The following is a 19229-nucleotide window of genomic DNA, read 5'->3' as shown; positions in this document are numbered from 1 at the left end:
AAAATTGTTTTATCCGATTGAGAAAAGGTGAGGTGTGAAATATTATATTTAACCTACTGACCGCTTAGCTAATAATTCGTAGGTTTTTAAATTCGTAACTTTTTAAATATACAATAATTTTTTTTTTATTATGATCCCATCGGGCTCCGATGATTTTGCCGAAAATTCTTCGACTGATTGACAGATAATTGCGAAGTTGTCACAGTCAAGCTAAAGTTATGAACTCTTTAAAGGAGCAAGGCATTTCAATGTCTATTTCTGAAAATGCTTTTCACTTCTGTTGAAAATTCATACTATAGACGTCTTCTAATTTGTAGGTGTTTGGTAAAATTATTAAATCAGTCTATATACTGTCATAAAAAATTGTTTAATAGTGTTTTAAAACAATTCTAACAGTTAAGTACTTACAATGACCCCTAAACCACATAAACTGAGTATAAATAAAATACAACAATTATTGTAAATAATTAAAATTAATAAAGTGACGATAACAAGGACAATAAAGTTTGTACATAAATACATTCATACTGTACTTATTTATAGGAGAGATATCATTTATTTCAATAAATAAATCGTAAATTAATTTAATTCAGTTTAGGTTTTATATACAACTTTAACAGAATGGTAATAAGGTTCATAGTGACTTTCTTTCTATACAAGTAGACAAATCAGATAAAAAATATAGACATTTCATTTTTGTACAAACATACTATGTACATAAATGGTGTATAATTACTAAACAGTAGTAAAGTCTTTTATATACTAATTTAACTAATTAATTGGAAATCGCACCCAGATTTTTAACAATAAATATATTTCTATATTCATCACCTTTATATCTACAAAAGTAAAATAAAGATGCCAACATAATGGAGAAATAAACATTTGTATTTACACAAATAGTCAAGAATGATCATGAGACCTTTTGTGAAGAATTTCTTATAGTATCTTGAGACACCTTCATTACTTCTGTAGCACCTTCTGACATTAATATATTGGCCAAATCTTTGCCAATGTTCTCACATTTCTCTATAACCTCTAAAGATATATTTGCGTTTTCAGTCAGCCCGCAAAACAGTTGTATCTCCTTTTTCAAAGCTTCTATTTGTTCTTGGGTTCTTAAGTCAACACAGTTTAAATTTGCTTCTCCATTTGTTATTCTTCTATTCAATGCTTCTATAGGATTGACAGCATCGCTTTCAGTGCTATTTTCGGATTTGAATTTTTTGTTTTCGTTCTCGTTGGTTGGGCTGAGCTGATGTTTGGAGGATTTCTTAATTTGATCAAATGTTTGTTCCAATGTGTGTGATATCTTGGTGGTACCGTCTAGACTCCAAACAGCACCAGTTATGGTCAACTTGTATTGTCCGTCATGTGGTTTCAGTCTTGTAGATACGCCTACGGGAGCACTGCACCCCCCGCCTGTAAATCGAAAGGGAAAGGGACTGTTAGTAATGAGATTTAACAGCCTCATTGCTAGCAATACACCCTATCAGGTCGACCTCCACGCGGTTCCCTCTGGAAACTATAGTGGTTAAATCTTGTTCAATTGGTCACTATGGGCCAACTGACCTGCCTTCGACCTCCCCTGTCACCCTTCACTGGTGCCCCGTCAGTGTATACCGATAGTGCAGGCAGGGTTACCATTCCATCTTCACCCATTAAAAAAAAACATCCTTATAGTTGATTTGTGAATTCCTTACGTTGGGCCAACTGACATAACCCGCTATCATGCTCTACTAGTACCCCACCAGTTTATCAATATCGCAGATCGAGATATTATTCCATTTTCATCCATAGAACCTCTCCAAGATCGTGTTCCAAGTTTAACCGCGTAAATGTAATGAGAATGTATGACAAGATTGTTTCGATGCTTTTTTTTAGTGGATTAAAATAGAATGGTAACACTGCCTGCGCTATCTGTATTCTCCGACGAGGTACTTATGATTGGTGATAGCTAGTACTCAAGTGTGTATACAGGAATTAACATAAATGGTATCTGATGAGACCGTTTGTAGGATAATTTTAGAGTGTATGTTAATAATACTTCTGGTATTGCAGGTACCATACCGTAGGCTAAGGTAACTACTTACCATCAGGTGGGCTGTATGCTCGTTTACCACCTCAGTGGTATAAAAAAAATGGAGACTAGTGGCCCCATTTTACTAGTGTATACCAAACATTAACGTAGATTAAATATTTCTAAAAATTTTCTCCTCACTGTAGTGATACTATGTTCACTTACCTAGGGTCTTGAGGAAGCTCCTCTCGGCCAGCACTCTGCAGTATGTGTCCGCGTGGTTGAACGGCGCAAGCATGGCTAGTACGTCGTGGTTGTCCGCCCGACATTCCACAGCCAGCGCGCCCTGTCCCACCGCGTACAACATTTCCGAACACGGCAACACCTAGCAATTAAAATTTATAGTCTTACCAATCTTCTAATAAACCTATTATTGAAGTTTTTTTTTTAAATTATATTTGCAATTCAAAAGAGAGTTTCTATTTTTTTTGTGTAGCAAAATATTTTTGGATATATAACAGCGCTATCTCTCCTTTAATTAAGCATAGCTTTTTCTATATATACTAGACAATTTAAAAGAAATATTTTTTTTTTTATAAATACATACATATCATACATAGACCCAGATCAATATAAACAAACATAGTCACTGATACAAATATTTTTAATACGAGGTAATCGAACCCACGAACACTGGATGATAAAGCGGTATGTTAAGCTGCTACACCACCAAGGTAATAAAATCTATACTTATAATAAATCTGTAGAGAGGTCAATTCTGTACATGAAATATATTTTCAAAATACCTATCAGGGGGTGATCAGTGATCGATACTGATGCCAAAAATGCAATCAGTAAAATTTTTGTCTGTATGTTCGTTATAGAAACAAAAACTACTCGACGGATTTTAACGAAACTTGGTACAATTATTCTTCATACTCCTGGGCAGGTTATAGTATATACTTTTCATCACGCTACGATCAATAGGAGCAGAGCAGTGAAGGGAAATGTTAAAAATGTCCACCTGTGCGACGCCGGGACTGGCCGCTAGTTTAATATAATATTTGTCCGATATTTACCTTAGAAATCCTATGTGCCCACCCCATGCGCTGTAACCCGGCGCTCGCTAGAAGTAAAGCCGAATATTCGCTGTCTTCAGCATCCAGTTTGCGCAGCCTAGTGTTCAGGTTGCCGCGGACATCCACCACGGACAGCTGAGGGTAGGAGCTGCGGAGTTGTGCGGTGCGGCGTAGGGACGATGTACCTGAGAAACAATACGACTCAAATTAGAAATTGTGGGGGGGGGGGGAGGTTATTAGTAATGCGGACCAGCAGTCCCATTGTTTCCGGTTACCACTTTCCACCAAGTGGGCCGTCAGTTTGTTTGCCATTTTAAGTTGCATAAAAAAAAAGTAATCTGAGATAGGGTAACGTGATTACATTATCTTTGCGTTTAGCTTATCTATAAAATACACAAAACGGTCTCGTTACTTTTTTATACATTGATACATTCCATAATTTATCTATAGATTATAAAAAGTACGTGAGTTAACCCGACAACAGTGACATTACTTAATTTTTTATCAACTTTCAGGTGATGCGAAATACCGTTAACAAATTAAATAAATTCGATAAGTTAGAACCATTTTTTTATTAACAATAACTAATAAAGTAATTATTCACTAGCCATTTCCCGTGGCTTTGTCCGTGTGAATCAGTGGTTTGGTCTGTTTTTGTATCTCATTTCATTCAAATCTGTTCAGCTATTAAAGCGTGATTCAGTAACAAATTAGTGTACAAAACATACAAACATTGTAATTATTTATGTTACCTTTATTCACGTTTATTATTATTCTCGCACCCGACCGCGCTCATGAATAAGAGCTACTATCGAGTTTCGAAATTAGTTGGGCGTCCCCGAATTTAATAAGCGAGTAAATCCGGCATCAATAACTATAGTACAGTATGACTTATGATAGTTATTATTCATACTAATATTATTCGCTGATCCGGCAATCGTAATTTTGCTTCCTACCGCCACCTACCGGATTTATTTTTATCAGTTATCGGTATAAAAACAATCTTATCTCACAAGTTGAAGTAAACAATACACATTTACAAAATATAATTAAAATCGGTCGATTGGTTTCGGAGATTTGCGTGAATGAACATTAAATCTGTTCAATTAAAAGTAAAATTACTAATAAACTATTATAATAGAAACTTCCCGTGAGGTTAAAATCTCCATAAATTATGTTACGTAATACTTGAACGTTCCCAGAAAGAAATTAATAATAAACTATAACCGACCCGACTAGAAGTCCACCTTTCAGGTGGACTTCTAGTCGGGTTGGTTGTTCGTTTGTTTACATTTTCTAATGAAACATTATATATGGGATGGTCTTCTCTACCAGTTAATCATTACGTTGACTCTAAATATGTTTGTAAATAAAATAATTATATTTTATCTATTATAAAAACTGAGGTATTCTTACCGATAACTGAACCTTTGGGCAGCGTAGACAATGTGTGCTCTTTAAATTCCTCTCTGAGTACTAATGCATCGCGGGGGTCTTCCCTGCCAATACAAATAATCATTTATGTATTATGTTTTAGTAACTAACTAAAAAATAACTATGGACTTCCGCTAGATGGAGTGACGATCGTAAAATCATTGCAGGTAATCAGTGGAAGCAGGAGGATCCAGACCATTCTTTATGGTAGTCTATAGGAGAGGCCTATGTTCAACAGTTGACAGATAATGGCTGAGACGATTATGGTGGACTTTTGCAAGATAACACCTATTTAAAGAAAATATTCATAAGATTTTATCGCGAATTTATTGATTTTATAGCATATTTTATTCAGTGTTGTAGAACACAAGCAGATTAAAATTTAATCTTTCTGCTCAATTTTTAAATACATAATTAAGTATAAAAAATGAATCATCATCATCATTTCAGCCATTATCCATCCACTGCTGGACATAGGCCTCCCCCACAAACTGCTATAAAGAACGATCCTGAGCCACCTGTATCCACTGACTCCCTGCAATGCATTTCAGGTTGTCACTCCATCTAGTGAAGGGTCATCTTATACTAAAAATGAATATAACAGCATAATATCTTTATTAATAAAGGAGTTTTGTTATTGAAAAAATTAATTTTAGAACAGTCTCATACTAATTCTGCCTAAATTAAAAGTGTTCTTTAAATTAAAAAAAAAAATAGCCAATACATTACCTTTCAAATATAGCACCAATTGCAAGTCCGTCGGGCAGAGTTGTGGGAAGATCTTTTAAGGAGTGCACTACAAAGTCTACAGTGTTGTTCCTCAAGGCGTCCTCTAGGTCCTTAGTGAAGAGTGCCTTCTCACCTATTTTTGGCAGAGACACATTCAAGATGCGATCCCCTAATGTTGTCATGGTAACTGTAAATTATGTTTTAAATTACACCTTTAGTGCTAATAAAGAATTTATAGATCATTGAAAGAGGAAGACATAAAGGGATAAAAGCAAGGCAATGATGATGCTACTACTTATAACGCCAGAGGATGAAAGGATCATTAGTAATTGGGACCATAAGCCGCATTGTTTGTTTGCTACTAAATACCATCAAGTTTAATTTATTTAAATAACTTTATTTAGAAAACAAAATATGGTAGAGGTGAACATAATTCTAGATGAATTCATCATGGTGGATTAAATGATCTGAATTCCTCACCTATAACTGGTACTTCATTAGCATATATCGTAAACACAAACAGAATTATTATTCCTTTAAAGAGAAAGGAATTGTTAGTAGTGGGAACTATTCTAGCTAGCATTACATCCTGCCAAAATGGATCTCCCCTAGAAGCCAATGTGCTGAATTCCAGGTGTATTCATCACAATTGGCTAACAGACCTGCATCATACCTCACTGGTGCCCCACCAGCGTGTACCATCAGCACTGGCAGAGTTGCCATTCTATTATTATTAGTTAAAATAAAACTATTCCTTTATCACTCTATATGTCAAAAAAGAACTTACATTATTAAATCTGATTCTAAGGCAATATTATATCTATTAATGATGATTTAATAAATCATGAATGTTAGCAATTTGTAAATTGCTTAGGCATTTAATCATTAATATTTAATCTCATTTGTATTAAAACTGTTATTTTCAGTGATAACAAAGTGAACAATTATATTTTTATAAACATACCTATATTGAATTCCTTATCTGGATGTACTTTCTTTAAATTGTCTATAACAAAATTGGTCTGTATGAGTGCCAGCTGAAAATAAAAGTATGCCATTTTTGTACAATCATAATAAAATATCATAAAGACTGCGTTCCACAAAAAAAGAAAACCAACTTCAATTGTGGCAAAATTAGTTTATTTTTATTAAAAACTTAAATTACTGAATCAAATTGAAATAAATTATTAAGTAACCAATCTGAAAGTATATGCTTTCAGATAAAAAAGAAATTTCCAAATCGGTTTGTAACTAATGGATGGTTTATCATCTACCAAATTACTACTACATTTATTACTTATTAATTTACATAAAATAATACATATTTCGCATCAATGGGAATAAGAAAGTATATTTATAAGGGAAAACGTAGTCAATAGTAGGTATATAATAAAAATTTTAACGTATTAGCATATAACTCCTTGCTAATTAATATAACTTTTATCGGTGATTTAATATAAAACAACAGTTGATAACTTACAAGAAATTAACTATTTGTCTTAAATTACTCTAGAAACTTTTAATTATTTAACAACTCACCTCGCTTTTCCTTGAACCGACGTTTATAACATCCTTTCGTTGATTTTCCATTGCTAATAATTGGGGAGATATAAATTAATAATTTTATTTAAATATGAAGGTTATGTCATGCAAGAATCGTCATGTACGGTAATGGATATTTAATTTTATAGTGATTATTTTAATAACTACTTGTCACTAACACTGTAGTGGACAAGCATTAAAAAGTAATTTTGAATTTATAAGGTTTAACTCATAATTATTCACACATAGGAGTCACTTTCAATGAACAGGACATGATTAAATAAATTGATAGGTGATTACTGACATTTGGTTACCGACATGACAGTCATGCTTACAGTGATGTTAGTTTCTTAAATTGACATTGACTTTAAACGTTATATTAACTGTCAACTCTAATGACATTTACTTCGTAAACGGTCAATTTCAATTGGAAGTAAACGGTACCTATTTCATTTTTGTAGTATAGGGATTACGGTGATCGTAACTGCGTGTTTCTTAAATTCTAATAATAATAAACATCTACCTATTCCTTTTACGATAAGATATAATAAATTAAGAGAAATGATCAAATAGAGATAGAAGAAAGAATATTTCCATAGAAGTTTATGCAAATTTTTATCTTTAACTAGCTTTTTGTAAGTGTAGTTTCTAGAAAAGGAAAATTAAAAATAGACCACTTCCAGATGGTATATTAAAATGAAACATACACGATATTTTGTTAGTCTTTCAGGAACACAACTGTCAGAACTGCATTAAATTTGGAGCAGTAGTTTTTGTGTGATGACGAAACAAACAGAGAAATCAAACTTGTAAAAATTATTGTTTTAACATCTAGTGGTCTTAAAGCCTCTTATATTAATATTTCTAATTCATCATCTATTTACAATTTTATTATATTAGCAAGATGACCATGACAAAATGAAAAAGAAAATTAATCGTTATTAGTAACTTATTCCATATACCTAATTATCTAAAAATGTTATGTATAGTTATAGTCAACATTTATTTTTAAATGTCTATGATTTTTATGTAACGTATCACTACATAGTATAAAATAAAGTCGCTGTCACTGTCTGTCCGTCTTTATGTATGCTTAAATCTTTAAAACTACGCAACGGAATTTGAAGCGATTTTTTTTAACAGATAGAGTGATTCAAAAGGAAGGTTTATATGTATAATACATGCATAATTTTGTAGAGAAATACTGATAAATTTAGAGGTTACTAATGTGATGTCGTAAATAAACAAATTTTTTTGCGCTGGTATTGCAAACGCTGGCTGAACCCCACGAGATAAATCAAAATAATGCACTACAGTATTGTACACCTTAAAAAGGTCAAAAATAAAGTTATCCTTTACATTTTACGGGAAAAAATGGCTTATTTACGAAGAGATTTTAAGCAATACAGCATAAATTTTTATCCAATTAGGTAACTTAAATATATTGTTAATTTAATATAGATCAATATCGTCCTTTACAACATGTAATTTAAACAAATATTTTTGAAGATATTACAGATTTAAAATGCAGGGACATAGTGGTGCGGCGGTACCGGCCAGGCCGGCGGCGAGTGCCTATATAATAGCGCGTCGAAGGCCGCACTTTGCCTTATAGCACTTTATTATGTTTGTATTGTCTAATGACATTATTTATAAGGATATTCTGTAATATTTAGTATCAGCATTGGACCCGTGCGAAGCCGGGGCGGGTTGCTAGTTAATAATATAAAATACAAATATATTATAACAAATCACTTTATTCATCTACAAGAGAATTACACAAGAAAATATTCGAAACGGATATTTCGCAGAATTCCGTTAAAATACTAAATGCAAAAAAAAAATATTAAGCCAAAAATCGCGTTGATACCCCAACAGCGAGAATATTCAAGTGCGATGTATATTTTTTAATTGTAAATTTTGCGATAGGTAGGTACATTATACTTAAATGTCTAAAACGCAAACAAGTCATTCAAAATACCTAGCACTATTGTTTTATTATTTACATAGTTTCTATATTTTTTTATTAGGTGGCTAATATTTAATTAAGTGACGCGTTAGGCAATAAGCCTAAGACGAAAATATAGTGAAATCTTGGTACGAAACGTAAAATATCGCTGTAATTTTATAAATTGTAAATAGTAAAACTACAAAACACATCTATTAAAATCACAGTCTGATTTTCCCACATTCATAGTTCTCCCAAAAATTTTTATTAGTGTATACCAATGGTGGTTTAATTCCTCGCACCAAATTAATAAAAAAGTATATTAATATTTTTATTAATTACTTTTATAGATTTAAAAATACGATAAACAATGCAGTAATGCAGCAATCGCGACATTGAATTTAGTTTATTCAGCTGTGTGAGTAATATTATAATAAAAACTGATCAAATAAACTTGAATTTTATTTACATTGATTGATTCGAATTTCAATAATTCGAATATTGTCACAATTTTGTGAACTTATGTTATACTTAGACATACATTTTTTCAATAATGATTTTGATTTAAATAAAATACATAAAAAAGGTCATTTGGTATACTGCAAGAATATTGAAATTATAGAAATCTTTAGTTGTAATAAATCAATATTTCTGGTTGTAACTAAGAATGTTAATTCTAATACATAATGAATTATGATTACGACATTATTAAATGACAAAATAATATCATCAATATTGTCAGACACAAGGCGGCACAACACTTATTTGGTTCAGAATACGGAATAAACTAGAAAGCAGACTTCAGATCATTGTAAGATTTATTTCCACGAAAAATGGGGAGATACAAAAATAAATACATTCTAATTAATCAAAAAAATTATCAATATCAGTTTTATTAACGCGTAATTACAACATTACACGAGTGTAGGGAACAGGTGAAGGATAAAGTTGTACGTTCTACATTCTAAATTGTTCCGTATCCAGAGTTTGGAGTTATAAATCTACAATGCATTAAAACAATATAATCGGACAAAGAAACTAGTAGCAGCTCCACTAATTTTGCTTGCGCCTACTGCTTCGTAGACGTCTCCGGTTGTTGGGAATGATGATGGAGCATCTTTTTTCTGAAAGTATGTTATGTTTTATATTAGTAGACCTACAAAATATTCAAGTAAGTCTGCATATATTTAAGACAGTTGTTAGTTAAATATTCAAAGATAATACAATAAAAAAAGTGTATAAAGTGTGTATAAGAAGAAAATGCTATCACAATCTGCTTAGTCTCATAAGATAACTATTCTGATAACAATGTATTGATAATAAACATGGGTTGAGTTTTAACAAATGTTAATGAACTATGTAAAAATGTTTACATGATTAAAAAGAGTGTGCAATTTACTTGCAGTAAATTTGACAATTCTCACTGGTTTCACAGGACTGTATCCAGACTACTGTAACTATTTAATATCGTTTGCTACAATTGTAGTATAAAAATATTATTGATAAACACATATCATTGTAGTGCATTGCATGAACTTATACTTACTTTTAGGTCTCAGTGGCGATTTTTCTTTTTCAATAATTTTAACTTCTTTTTTCATAGCAGCCTTATTTCTACTTCTGGTGTTATTATTGCTCTTAGGAGTAACTATTTCTATATCAATTTTTTTCTCACTATCCATACTGACAGTCTTCTTTCTTGTCACTCGAGGTTTGGGTTCAATTACTTGAACATATTTCTTCTTCATGGACCTTGTGCATCTTGGTTGTACTTGCACTACTTCCTTTTTCGCCGAACTCTGTTGTTTCAATGCATCAAGTTTTTCTTTAGCTTCTCGTTTCTCTTTTATTCTGTATATTTTGATCATTGCTGGAGTATAACCTTCTAAACCTTGTGGACATTCTTCAGAGTCTTTAGTCACTTTGCCTGCAGCTTTTTTCTTGAAGTTAGCCAATACTTCCTTCATTGCATAAGTAGGATTTATTCCTTGGAAGTAATCTTTTTGCATCAACGGTGATTGGAGATGATCAATAGAACCATCTGATGAAGCATTGGATAACTTTCTGATTCTATATTTGCAAGTATTTTCATCATCATCATCATCTTCATCATCTACCATAGCAACATTGCGTTCTTTACGGATTATGTCTTCTGGGTTACCAGCTAATATTTCAGCCCAAGTGAATTGTCTTGCAGACCCCATAAAGTTCCCAAACTTTCCAATACTGTTTCTGTGCCTTTTCACACCCCTCCGTTTCTGAATAGTTTTCTTTTTAGAACGTAGGTTTTTCGGTGACAATTTCTTGCCAAGTATGTCGAGCGGCATTAATGACTTCTTGAGACGAGCCACCAAATCAGCATCAGATATAAAGAAGTTTCGGGAGGTACAAGGTTTACGAATTCCATCACTAGAGGTGTTTAGCGTTTGTTTTAATAATTCCAATTTGAGGTCATTTTCTAAGGAATAAACATTTTCTCTTTCATATGCAGTTTTTATTCCCTTTCTAGATAAGAAATCAGGAGGTGAATTTTTCTTACCAAATCTTTTTGAATAACATAGTTTGTTCCGTTTCATTGGTGATATAGGTACTTCTGTAAAGTTGAGAAGTACTTCTTTATCACCAATATTACTAGTTTTCAATAACTCACTTCTAAATAAGTTCCTACAATAGTCATAATCTGGTTGTTCAGTGAAATCTAGACTTGTAATATATTGCAAATATTTCTCCATAAATTGTGGGAAAAATTCAGTCTTAAAACAAGTTTTCAATAGTAATTTTATATCTCCCATGAAATTTTTCTTTAGAGCATGTACCAAATCTGGTTCGGCAAGTACTTCTGTGGTCTTCCAAGGCAGGGTACCCGTTAACCAGTCCAATAAATTGTAACCAAGTGTTTCCAAGTCAGAGCGACGTGAATGAGCTCCAATATGCGAGTCTCTTGAACTGTACTCTAATGTGCCATCATGAGCTTTTCTAGCATCCATACCAAAGTCTTTGTGATTACCTTCCGAATCTAAAAATTTTGAGGCCAATCCATAATCTAACAAGTAAATTTGCCCATTAGATTGTGATTGTATTGCTTCCCTGTATAAGTCATTTAACTCATCCACAAATTCTTTTTGTTGGTTTGTCTTTTTAGTTTCTCTGAACTCTTCTGTTGTACGTATGAAATTATTCCCAAAGTCATCCAGTAATCTTTGATATGATTGATCAGAGCAAACAGAACTATTTAAATCCTCATAGTTTACATAATTAGACAGCTGTCTCAAGTTGAATGCATGATGTCGGTGTAAGGTCCTATTGTCTCTATCCGAGAGAATTTTTCTCAACTTTCTTTTAACATTTGCTAATCTCTTGTCATTTTCTGATCTATCTTCAGAACTTGGACTTTTATAATCTCTGATAACAAAGTCTTCATCGTCATAGTAATTAGAAGATCTATATTTTCCATTTTTAGCCTTTCTATGCTTTCCAGATAGTACAGCAACTTCTTTAGTCTCTTTTTGGAATGATGGTGTGATTTTTATGGAAGGAACTTGTCCTGATTTAGAGCCAGCAAAGCCGAGCATAAGATTGGAACTTTTTATATCTGAATGTGTATAGCCTTGGCTATGTAAATACTCCAATACATCCAAAATTTGTATGGCTAGCACTAGAACATTTTTCAGATCTAATACCTTGGTTCTAGCTATAATTTTTTGCAGATCAATATCATATCGGGGTAATACAAGAAAACGATATTTCATTCCTGTACTATCATCTGTGAATGATCCACTGGCGATGTAAACTGGCATGCCAAGGCGCTTTAGTTTGTTTTGTTGTCGCCATGATTTTACTGAAAGAAAAAACAGACTTTTTGGAAAAAATCTTTTTAAAACTATGTGCAATAGCAAATAGCACACAATTCAAGTAAATTTTTTTCTAACAAAAGAGTTTTTAAAAGAAAACTATGTTCTCAGTTGCATAATTAAAATATTGGAACAAAAAACATTAAATAATCATACTAACCTTTAGAAACCTGTGCAGATCTGATTAAGCAATGTATTTCCACAAATAGTGGTCCATTTGTGTGTGGTTCTATTTTCACCACATATCTTGCATTCAATTTTGTCACTTCTTTGTTCACATCATCTGAAGCAAGATATATGCGCCCAAAACTACCTCGACCTGTAATTTTATATGATATTGATAATCATAGACATTGACAGCAGTGTTCAAGGGGCACCTTCTTGTACCAGCAATAAAATACATAGAAAATATTTTTGTTTTTTGTTTATTAAATTATGATTTAAATAAAAAGACATCTAGGGTGCTGTTTAGTTTTTGAAAATTTACTAGTTAGCTATAATTTTTATTGCACAAAGAAAATATGTATTAGGCCTGTTTATAATGAATTCTAATAAGAGTAGACAAAACCTAACAGATATTTTACAAGGCTGTAACATGTGTATTTATACACACTATACATGTTTTCGTTTTGTACTTTTCCTTTTTGACATGGTTGATTTATAAATATTCAAAGAGTTCAGAATGATTGAAAATGAATATAAAATGCTATATTTCCATGCAATGCTTAAAATAGTTTCTTGTATTTTATCATGACCAGCTGAATTAGGTTTTTTAATGTTTATGTTATTAAATACTCACCAATAGGTTTTCCAATGCGCCATTTCTTCTGCTGGACATCAGTGAATACTATACCCGGTGGTAATGCCTCATCATCGGAGAAACTAACGTCCAGACTTGGCGGCTCTTCAACAATTTTATTTTTCTTCCTTGGCGGCATAGGGAGCTGTGCTACTTCTGTACTTCGCCTCGGCATCACGACAACATTAGGATACTATGACGAAATTCTTAAGTTCAATGATCTTCAAGTAATATATGTATGCCAAAGTAAGTTTCCACAATCTAAACAACTGAAAATAAATGTCATGTTTATCTTCTATAGCGTAAGGATAAGTAGTTATAATTTAATAAAAGAACATGCAGTAGCACGTGAAAAGGAAATGCAATTAACGGCTAAAAAGTTATTCAACAAACAATTACCATATATCTCTTTCTGTACGTAAAGGAAATAGTTATGAACAATAATAATTATAAACAATATGATGTTAATGATATATGTGAAGATTTAGCGGCACATATAAACGTATTTACACTGTAATTCAAATGTTTGAAATAAAAATTATACGATATCCAACAACTGATTACAAGATCGCCATGTTGTTAGAAATCAACCGATCAATGCTCATGAATGACATATCAATGTCTATACAAGTCAAGTACAGGTTATAAAAATTAGGTTAGAAATGCTATTTTCGACTCATATAAATAAAATGAATTTGATTAATACACCTTCTAGTCTTTTTGTTCAATACTGTAAATATATCTATTTGTTGTTTAAATGATTAAATTGAGAATTTATGACAAATAATTATAGATATAGAATGTAATAGGTTATGTGCCAAATATTCTTTATCTATGTACGATTTAAGCGCTAACCGATTTCTTAACCCTGAAAAGGACACAGTGACATTTATTATAACCAACTTTACGGAATGGAGATTGATTGTTATGTATGTATATTGTATTTACCATCCAAAATATTATGATACATACTAAAACCTTATAATTAATTTACTAGATAATTTATATAAAAATAACGCTTTTTTAGAATTTGAAAGTATTTGTTCAATTAGAAGTTAATTTATTAGTCTGAAGTTTATAGTTAAATAGAAGTATATAAATTAACCATCTTCCGTATCTATAGTACCAGAATAATATTTACTGTTTTACTGTAATATTTAGGAATGGAGAAATAAACGGAGGGAGCGTTCATATTGAAGTGTAAGTAGTGAGAGGAGGCCGGAGTCGCTGGAGCCCTGCCTGAGGGAAGGCAGGTCGCGATGCGGCGCGGTGGCTTTTCATTCACGAGTCGACAGCCGTGCGGGAGGTTGGTCGTTTCGTTCCGCTTCCGCGCGAACATTTAACACGATGTTTATTGTTTGTCAACAAAATAAAATTGTTAACATGTAACTTTGTGTTTGGTGATTCCATTAGACAATTTTTATTTTTTGTCCAGTTACAATTGAATAAAACAGGTGTGTCAAGTTAAAGTTATAAGTGGTAGAAGATGGACGGCGCGAACGCAGACTCAGATCATTCTATGACTTGGGAGGACATTTTCGGTGTGTATGACAATTATTGTATTAGTATAATAAATATATATTATAAGTAAGCAATAAATAGTAAAAAAAAAAAAATCAATTTCAGGCACATAATATCTGTGTAGATAATTTTAATTTGTATTTAGTTATTCAATTGTATTGAGGTTAAAAAAATCTTTATGCTTAGTTTTAGCTAGTTTTACATTGCTATTGCAAATGTTGTAGGTTGCAGTGGTTGATTAGCATCAGGTAGACTGTATGCTTAATTGTTACACTGGTAGAATAAAAAAAATGTCTCTTTATTAAGATAATTATTTAAGATAGTTATAAAATTATAAGTATTTAGCTATTATCAAAGCTTTGTATTCTTTACAATTTCCTGCCTCATTTAATTATGCTGACTGCCATTATGTATGTAAAACATTATAACTTGCAGTTTATAAGATTACGTTAGATGTGTAGAAAACTTTAGAGAACAATAATCGTTTACCATCAGACGGGCTGTATGCTTGTTTGACATCTTCGTGGTATAAAACGAAAAAGGGAAAAATATTAATTTTTACAACTTTGACTTTACAATAATTAATGCTTAGGTTTTTCTGATCGACAAATTTCATTAATAATCGTAGTGAAGTCTTTGTGAATCTTGTTATTATTTGTTATTGTTGTTATCTATTTATATATATATATATATATATATATATATATATATATATATATATATATATATATATATATATATATATATATATATAAATAGTATATATAAATAGTATTTGAAAACTGTTCAGTTAAATAAAATAATTTATTGTTAAATTATTTTTTCGTTCGTGGTATGTGAACTCTAAAAGGGTTGAATAGTTTTACCTATCTTCTTTAAGCTATCCCTATATATAAGCTATATTATAATATTAAACAGTAAAATCAATATTCAATTATGTAGAAAATACCACTGTGACGTAAAATTGTTTTAGTCAATTGAAATAAAAAATCTGTAGATAGCCACTGAGTTTTTATCGAATGAACAGTTATTAATATTGTGCCCAATAAGATGTTTCACGGTGTTTAATATTTTATCTGTTCGACCTTAACATTCAAATTATTTAATGTTTACTTTTGTAATAGATACAAAGTGCTAAATATCGGCTATAATCGTGTCAGCGATCTACACAATGACTAATGCATCAATAATTCAAAACGTTAACAACAACCTACTAAGAATATAATAAAACGTATGCATCATGCCAAAACTATACGATTAAATTAGGTGTGAGGAATTTAGTTCTTAGCTCAAACAAATTATATATGTAGTAGGTAGAAATATCTAAGGTATAGAAAATAATTAATATTGTGTATAATATTAGGTTAAGTCTGTGGATGCAGGTGGCTCAGAACCGTTTTTATGGGAGTCCATAAGGCAGGCTTATGTCCAGTAGTGGACAGATAATGGCTGAAATGATAATGATGATGATGATGACGATTATGTGTATATATATATATATATATATATATATATATATACATCTTTCCAGATAAAAATAATGTAAATCTATAACTAGTAAAAGAGGTAACCAACATAAAAAAATGTAACCGAATCGAAAATCTTTTCTTTGAAGTCCGTTAAAAATTCAATTTATTTTCGTCATGATAATTGTTTTCATTTAGATCATTCAATCTATTTCAAATTAATTTAAAATTATTATAATCCTTAATCTGTTGTTATCTTTCATATCACCATTCATCAACTTTCTTGTTAAATAAATACTAGCAATAGTAATTCTAATAGGTACATACGTATTTATAACCTTAGTGCTGATAACAAATTGTCGTTTATTCGCGTAAGTGACTTACAGGTTTGCGCGCAGTTTCCGTATAAGGAGTTTTGCTGCGTTCACTGCACCTTCGTCGTACACAGTCTCTGGGCCTCTTATTATACGTGATCAATCTTTACTCTATCCGTGTAACACTTGAACGAGTATACTGGCTACGATAAAGATGGAATTTATTCAGTTAATTTCAAGGATTATAGCATCTTGTGTTTAATAATATAATACTGATCACTCTATTAATATAATTTGTATTGTCCTGACGATTTGTGTTATTATTTAGATTACAGAGTAGCTTCGAATTTTGCAGATCCCCCTTACTTATTTGTTTAAATTACTCTACTCATAATGTATTAAACTTTGAATCGATATATTTAAAATTAAAAACCCGCAAATGTTCATGAGACGGAAATATATTAATTAACCGTGACGAAAAGTAACTTACATCCTTCTCCATCCCTAATACTAAATTTTATGATGATTGGTTAGGATATTATGGCGCCAAATGGTAGCAAAGAAATAAATTCACTTTGACATTTATATTAATAATCGTATCCCGCGGCTTCGTTTGCTTGAATTAATATATTAAGTATCTTGTGCTTAATTAGCATATGATATATTCGTATACCAAACATTCAAATCTAGTCACTAGATTTTGCGTGAAATATTAACAAATATCCATTTATAGATATGTCTTCACAAGTTTTATCATTTAAAAATATATTTTGTGGTCTCAAGAAATCTAATTTTATTGTATTTTGATTGAAGTTGTTATAATGAACAATTGTTATCGAAATAAAAATTATTTCAACTTTAAGATTGTACGTATCTAATTATCTATTCATTCAAGAATCCATTGTTCTCATTTAAAAAAAAATCGCATGATTAGTATCATTACAATTGTTTTGTAGACTTGTACTTATTTTCTAAGTAAAGCAATACACGATAATGTGTTAGGAGCACTTATTATAAGTACGCGTACCTGGTGTGATCAAATTTTCCATCTCTTTTATTCCGCATAAATAGGATAGAAACAAGTTATAACAAACAGCCAATGTTTGGCCAACCTCTCGAGTTCACAAATACGCCAATTGACGCTGTTTGATTCATACGGTAGAGCGATGACTTTTAGTTACTTCTAAGAAAAAACGGTAATTCAACATAAGTTTCAACATAGGTAAATACTATGTTTTTAATTGTATCAATATATCACAATCTAGTATTCATTTATGCCTATGGGCGTAGAAACAGAATGGATTATTGTCTCTTAAATATTATTTCTAAATTTTATTACGACTTATTTAGCAGTTATTACGTTAATAGTTACTGTATTAAAAGGTAACAACCATATATATATTATATTTATAATATTAGGAACGATTAAATAAAATATTAAAACATAAAAAAGCTTACTTTGTGAGTATGTGAAATAAATTATTGAATGTGTTTTTTAAAACAAACTTCTTGCGTCCGGATATCCGAATAATTTAAAATTCGATAGTCGGCTTGATTTCAATTCAAAAATGGAATATCTCCGATCTGTTCGTTTTTGTTAGCATATGAAATACAATTAACATTCAGTTTTGTTAACTTTTATGTTTCCTTTTTTAATATTGTTGAGGTTCATTTAGTAGAAATAAAAACTTAAGAATTCATGCTAAATCTATATCTTCTTGTACATAATATTAACTATGCATATGTTATTTTTACAAGCTTTTATTTATGAGCGTAGACCAAGTAATCAATCAGCGCTAATATATTTTTTTTTATAAAAACGATCATGAGCAGTAAAGTGTTGAATGGTAATGAACTTATTATTAGCAACATAGATAGATACAATTTATGTTGCCATTGTTAAAAAGCTAAGAAGGTGCAGAACAATTTTTTCAAAGCTCTCTTGGCGTATCGGTGGAAAAAGATATACAAAATTTGTACTTTCAGTAAATTTCAGTAAGTACATACCTATTAATTCAGAAGTACGTTTTTTAAGCTACGAAGGTGGCTAATAAGTATAGAGTCCGTCCGATGGTAAATAGTTACAGTAGCCTATGGACGCTGGCTACACTAGGTGTGTAGGGTACATCCTATTTGAAGAACTCCATATTGTAGTTTCTATTGTAGAACCTCGGCTAGGAGTACGTTCCATATTCAGGATGTGGCGTTTGCGGGATAAACTTCTGAAATTGTACTGCATACAACCATTCAGGTTTAAGAGTGTAAGGATGAATTCGCTGTCGATGGTGAGCAGTGCGATGATAAAATGTGGCTGTAGGCATCATTTCAAACAATTCCTCAGAACACAATCCTTTATGCAAGCGGTAGAATAAATAAAGGAAGGCAAAGTCTTCTTTTATACATAACGGTTTGATACTGCCTGTGAGCTTGGGATCGTCGACGATTCTCATAGCCTCCTCTTTGAACCGAGTCAAGAGGACCAAGCTGGTACCTTTTTAATGGATAATAATGGAATGGCAACCAAAC

General features: G+C 31.5%; 3 protein-coding genes across 3 annotated transcripts in view; 1 reads left to right on the top strand and 2 right to left on the bottom strand.

Moving 5' to 3' along the window:
- Positions 1-348: 348 nt before the first annotated feature.
- LOC113523187 (porphobilinogen deaminase) lies at positions 349-7113 on the bottom strand. The gene is made up of 7 exons (XM_052891915.1): positions 6802-7113; positions 6227-6299; positions 5263-5449; positions 4516-4598; positions 3100-3284; positions 2246-2405; positions 349-1422 (listed from the first exon to the last, which is right to left on the bottom strand). Exons 1-7 carry the CDS (start codon positions 6850-6852, stop codon positions 914-916), a joined length of 1248 nt encoding a protein of 415 aa, XP_052747875.1. The 5' UTR covers positions 6853-7113; the 3' UTR covers positions 349-913.
- A 1430-nt stretch (positions 7114-8543) lies between these two features.
- Positions 8544-14000, bottom strand: LOC113523242 (uncharacterized). Its single transcript, XM_026909131.3, has 5 exons — positions 13802-14000; positions 13403-13671; positions 12764-12922; positions 10299-12590; positions 8544-9876 (listed from the first exon to the last, which is right to left on the bottom strand). Exons 2-5 carry the CDS (start codon positions 13575-13577, stop codon positions 9806-9808), a joined length of 2697 nt encoding a protein of 898 aa, XP_026764932.2. The 5' UTR covers positions 13578-13671; positions 13802-14000; the 3' UTR covers positions 8544-9805.
- Positions 14001-14215: 215 nt separating this feature from the next.
- The window catches only part of LOC113523166 (uncharacterized), a 123368-nt gene continuing 118354 nt past the window's right edge, over positions 14216-19229 (top strand). Inside the window, exons 1-2 of the mRNA XM_026909031.3 lie at positions 14216-14331; positions 14564-14943. Of these exons, the coding sequence (XP_026764832.1) occupies positions 14889-14943 (55 nt within the window). The 5' untranslated portion in view covers positions 14216-14331; positions 14564-14888. The remainder of the gene's footprint in view (positions 14332-14563; positions 14944-19229) is intronic.

Source organism: Galleria mellonella, unplaced genomic scaffold (genome assembly GCF_026898425.1).
Source record: "Galleria mellonella isolate WM207_F2 unplaced genomic scaffold, CSIRO_AGI_GalMel_v1 utg146, whole genome shotgun sequence".
In the NCBI taxonomy this organism is placed as follows: Eukaryota; Metazoa; Arthropoda; class Insecta; order Lepidoptera; family Pyralidae; genus Galleria; species Galleria mellonella.
This window is presented reverse-complemented; position numbering and strand designations above follow the sequence as displayed.

Coding starts and splice junctions, on each gene's coding strand:
- LOC113523187 (XM_052891915.1), bottom strand. CDS start 6,852: ATGGAAAATCAACGAAAGGATGTTATAAACGTCGGTTCAAGGAAAAGC. Junction 2,406..3,099: donor GGGCACATAGGATTTCTAAG/GTAAATATCGGA, acceptor TTTAATTGCTAG/GTGTTGCCGTGTTCGGAAAT. Junction 1,423..2,245: donor GAGCTTCCTCAAGACCCTAG/GTAAGTGAACAT, acceptor TTCGATTTACAG/GCGGGGGGTGCAGTGCTCCC.
- LOC113523242 (XM_026909131.3), bottom strand. CDS start 13,577: ATGCCGAGGCGAAGTACAGAAGTAGCACAGCTCCCTATGCCGCCAAGG. Junction 12,591..12,763: donor ATCTGCACAGGTTTCTAAAG/GTTAGTATGATT, acceptor TTTTTCTTTCAG/TAAAATCATGGCGACAACAA. Junction 9,877..10,298: donor ATCGCCACTGAGACCTAAAA/GTAAGTATAAGT, acceptor ACATACTTTCAG/AAAAAAGATGCTCCATCATC.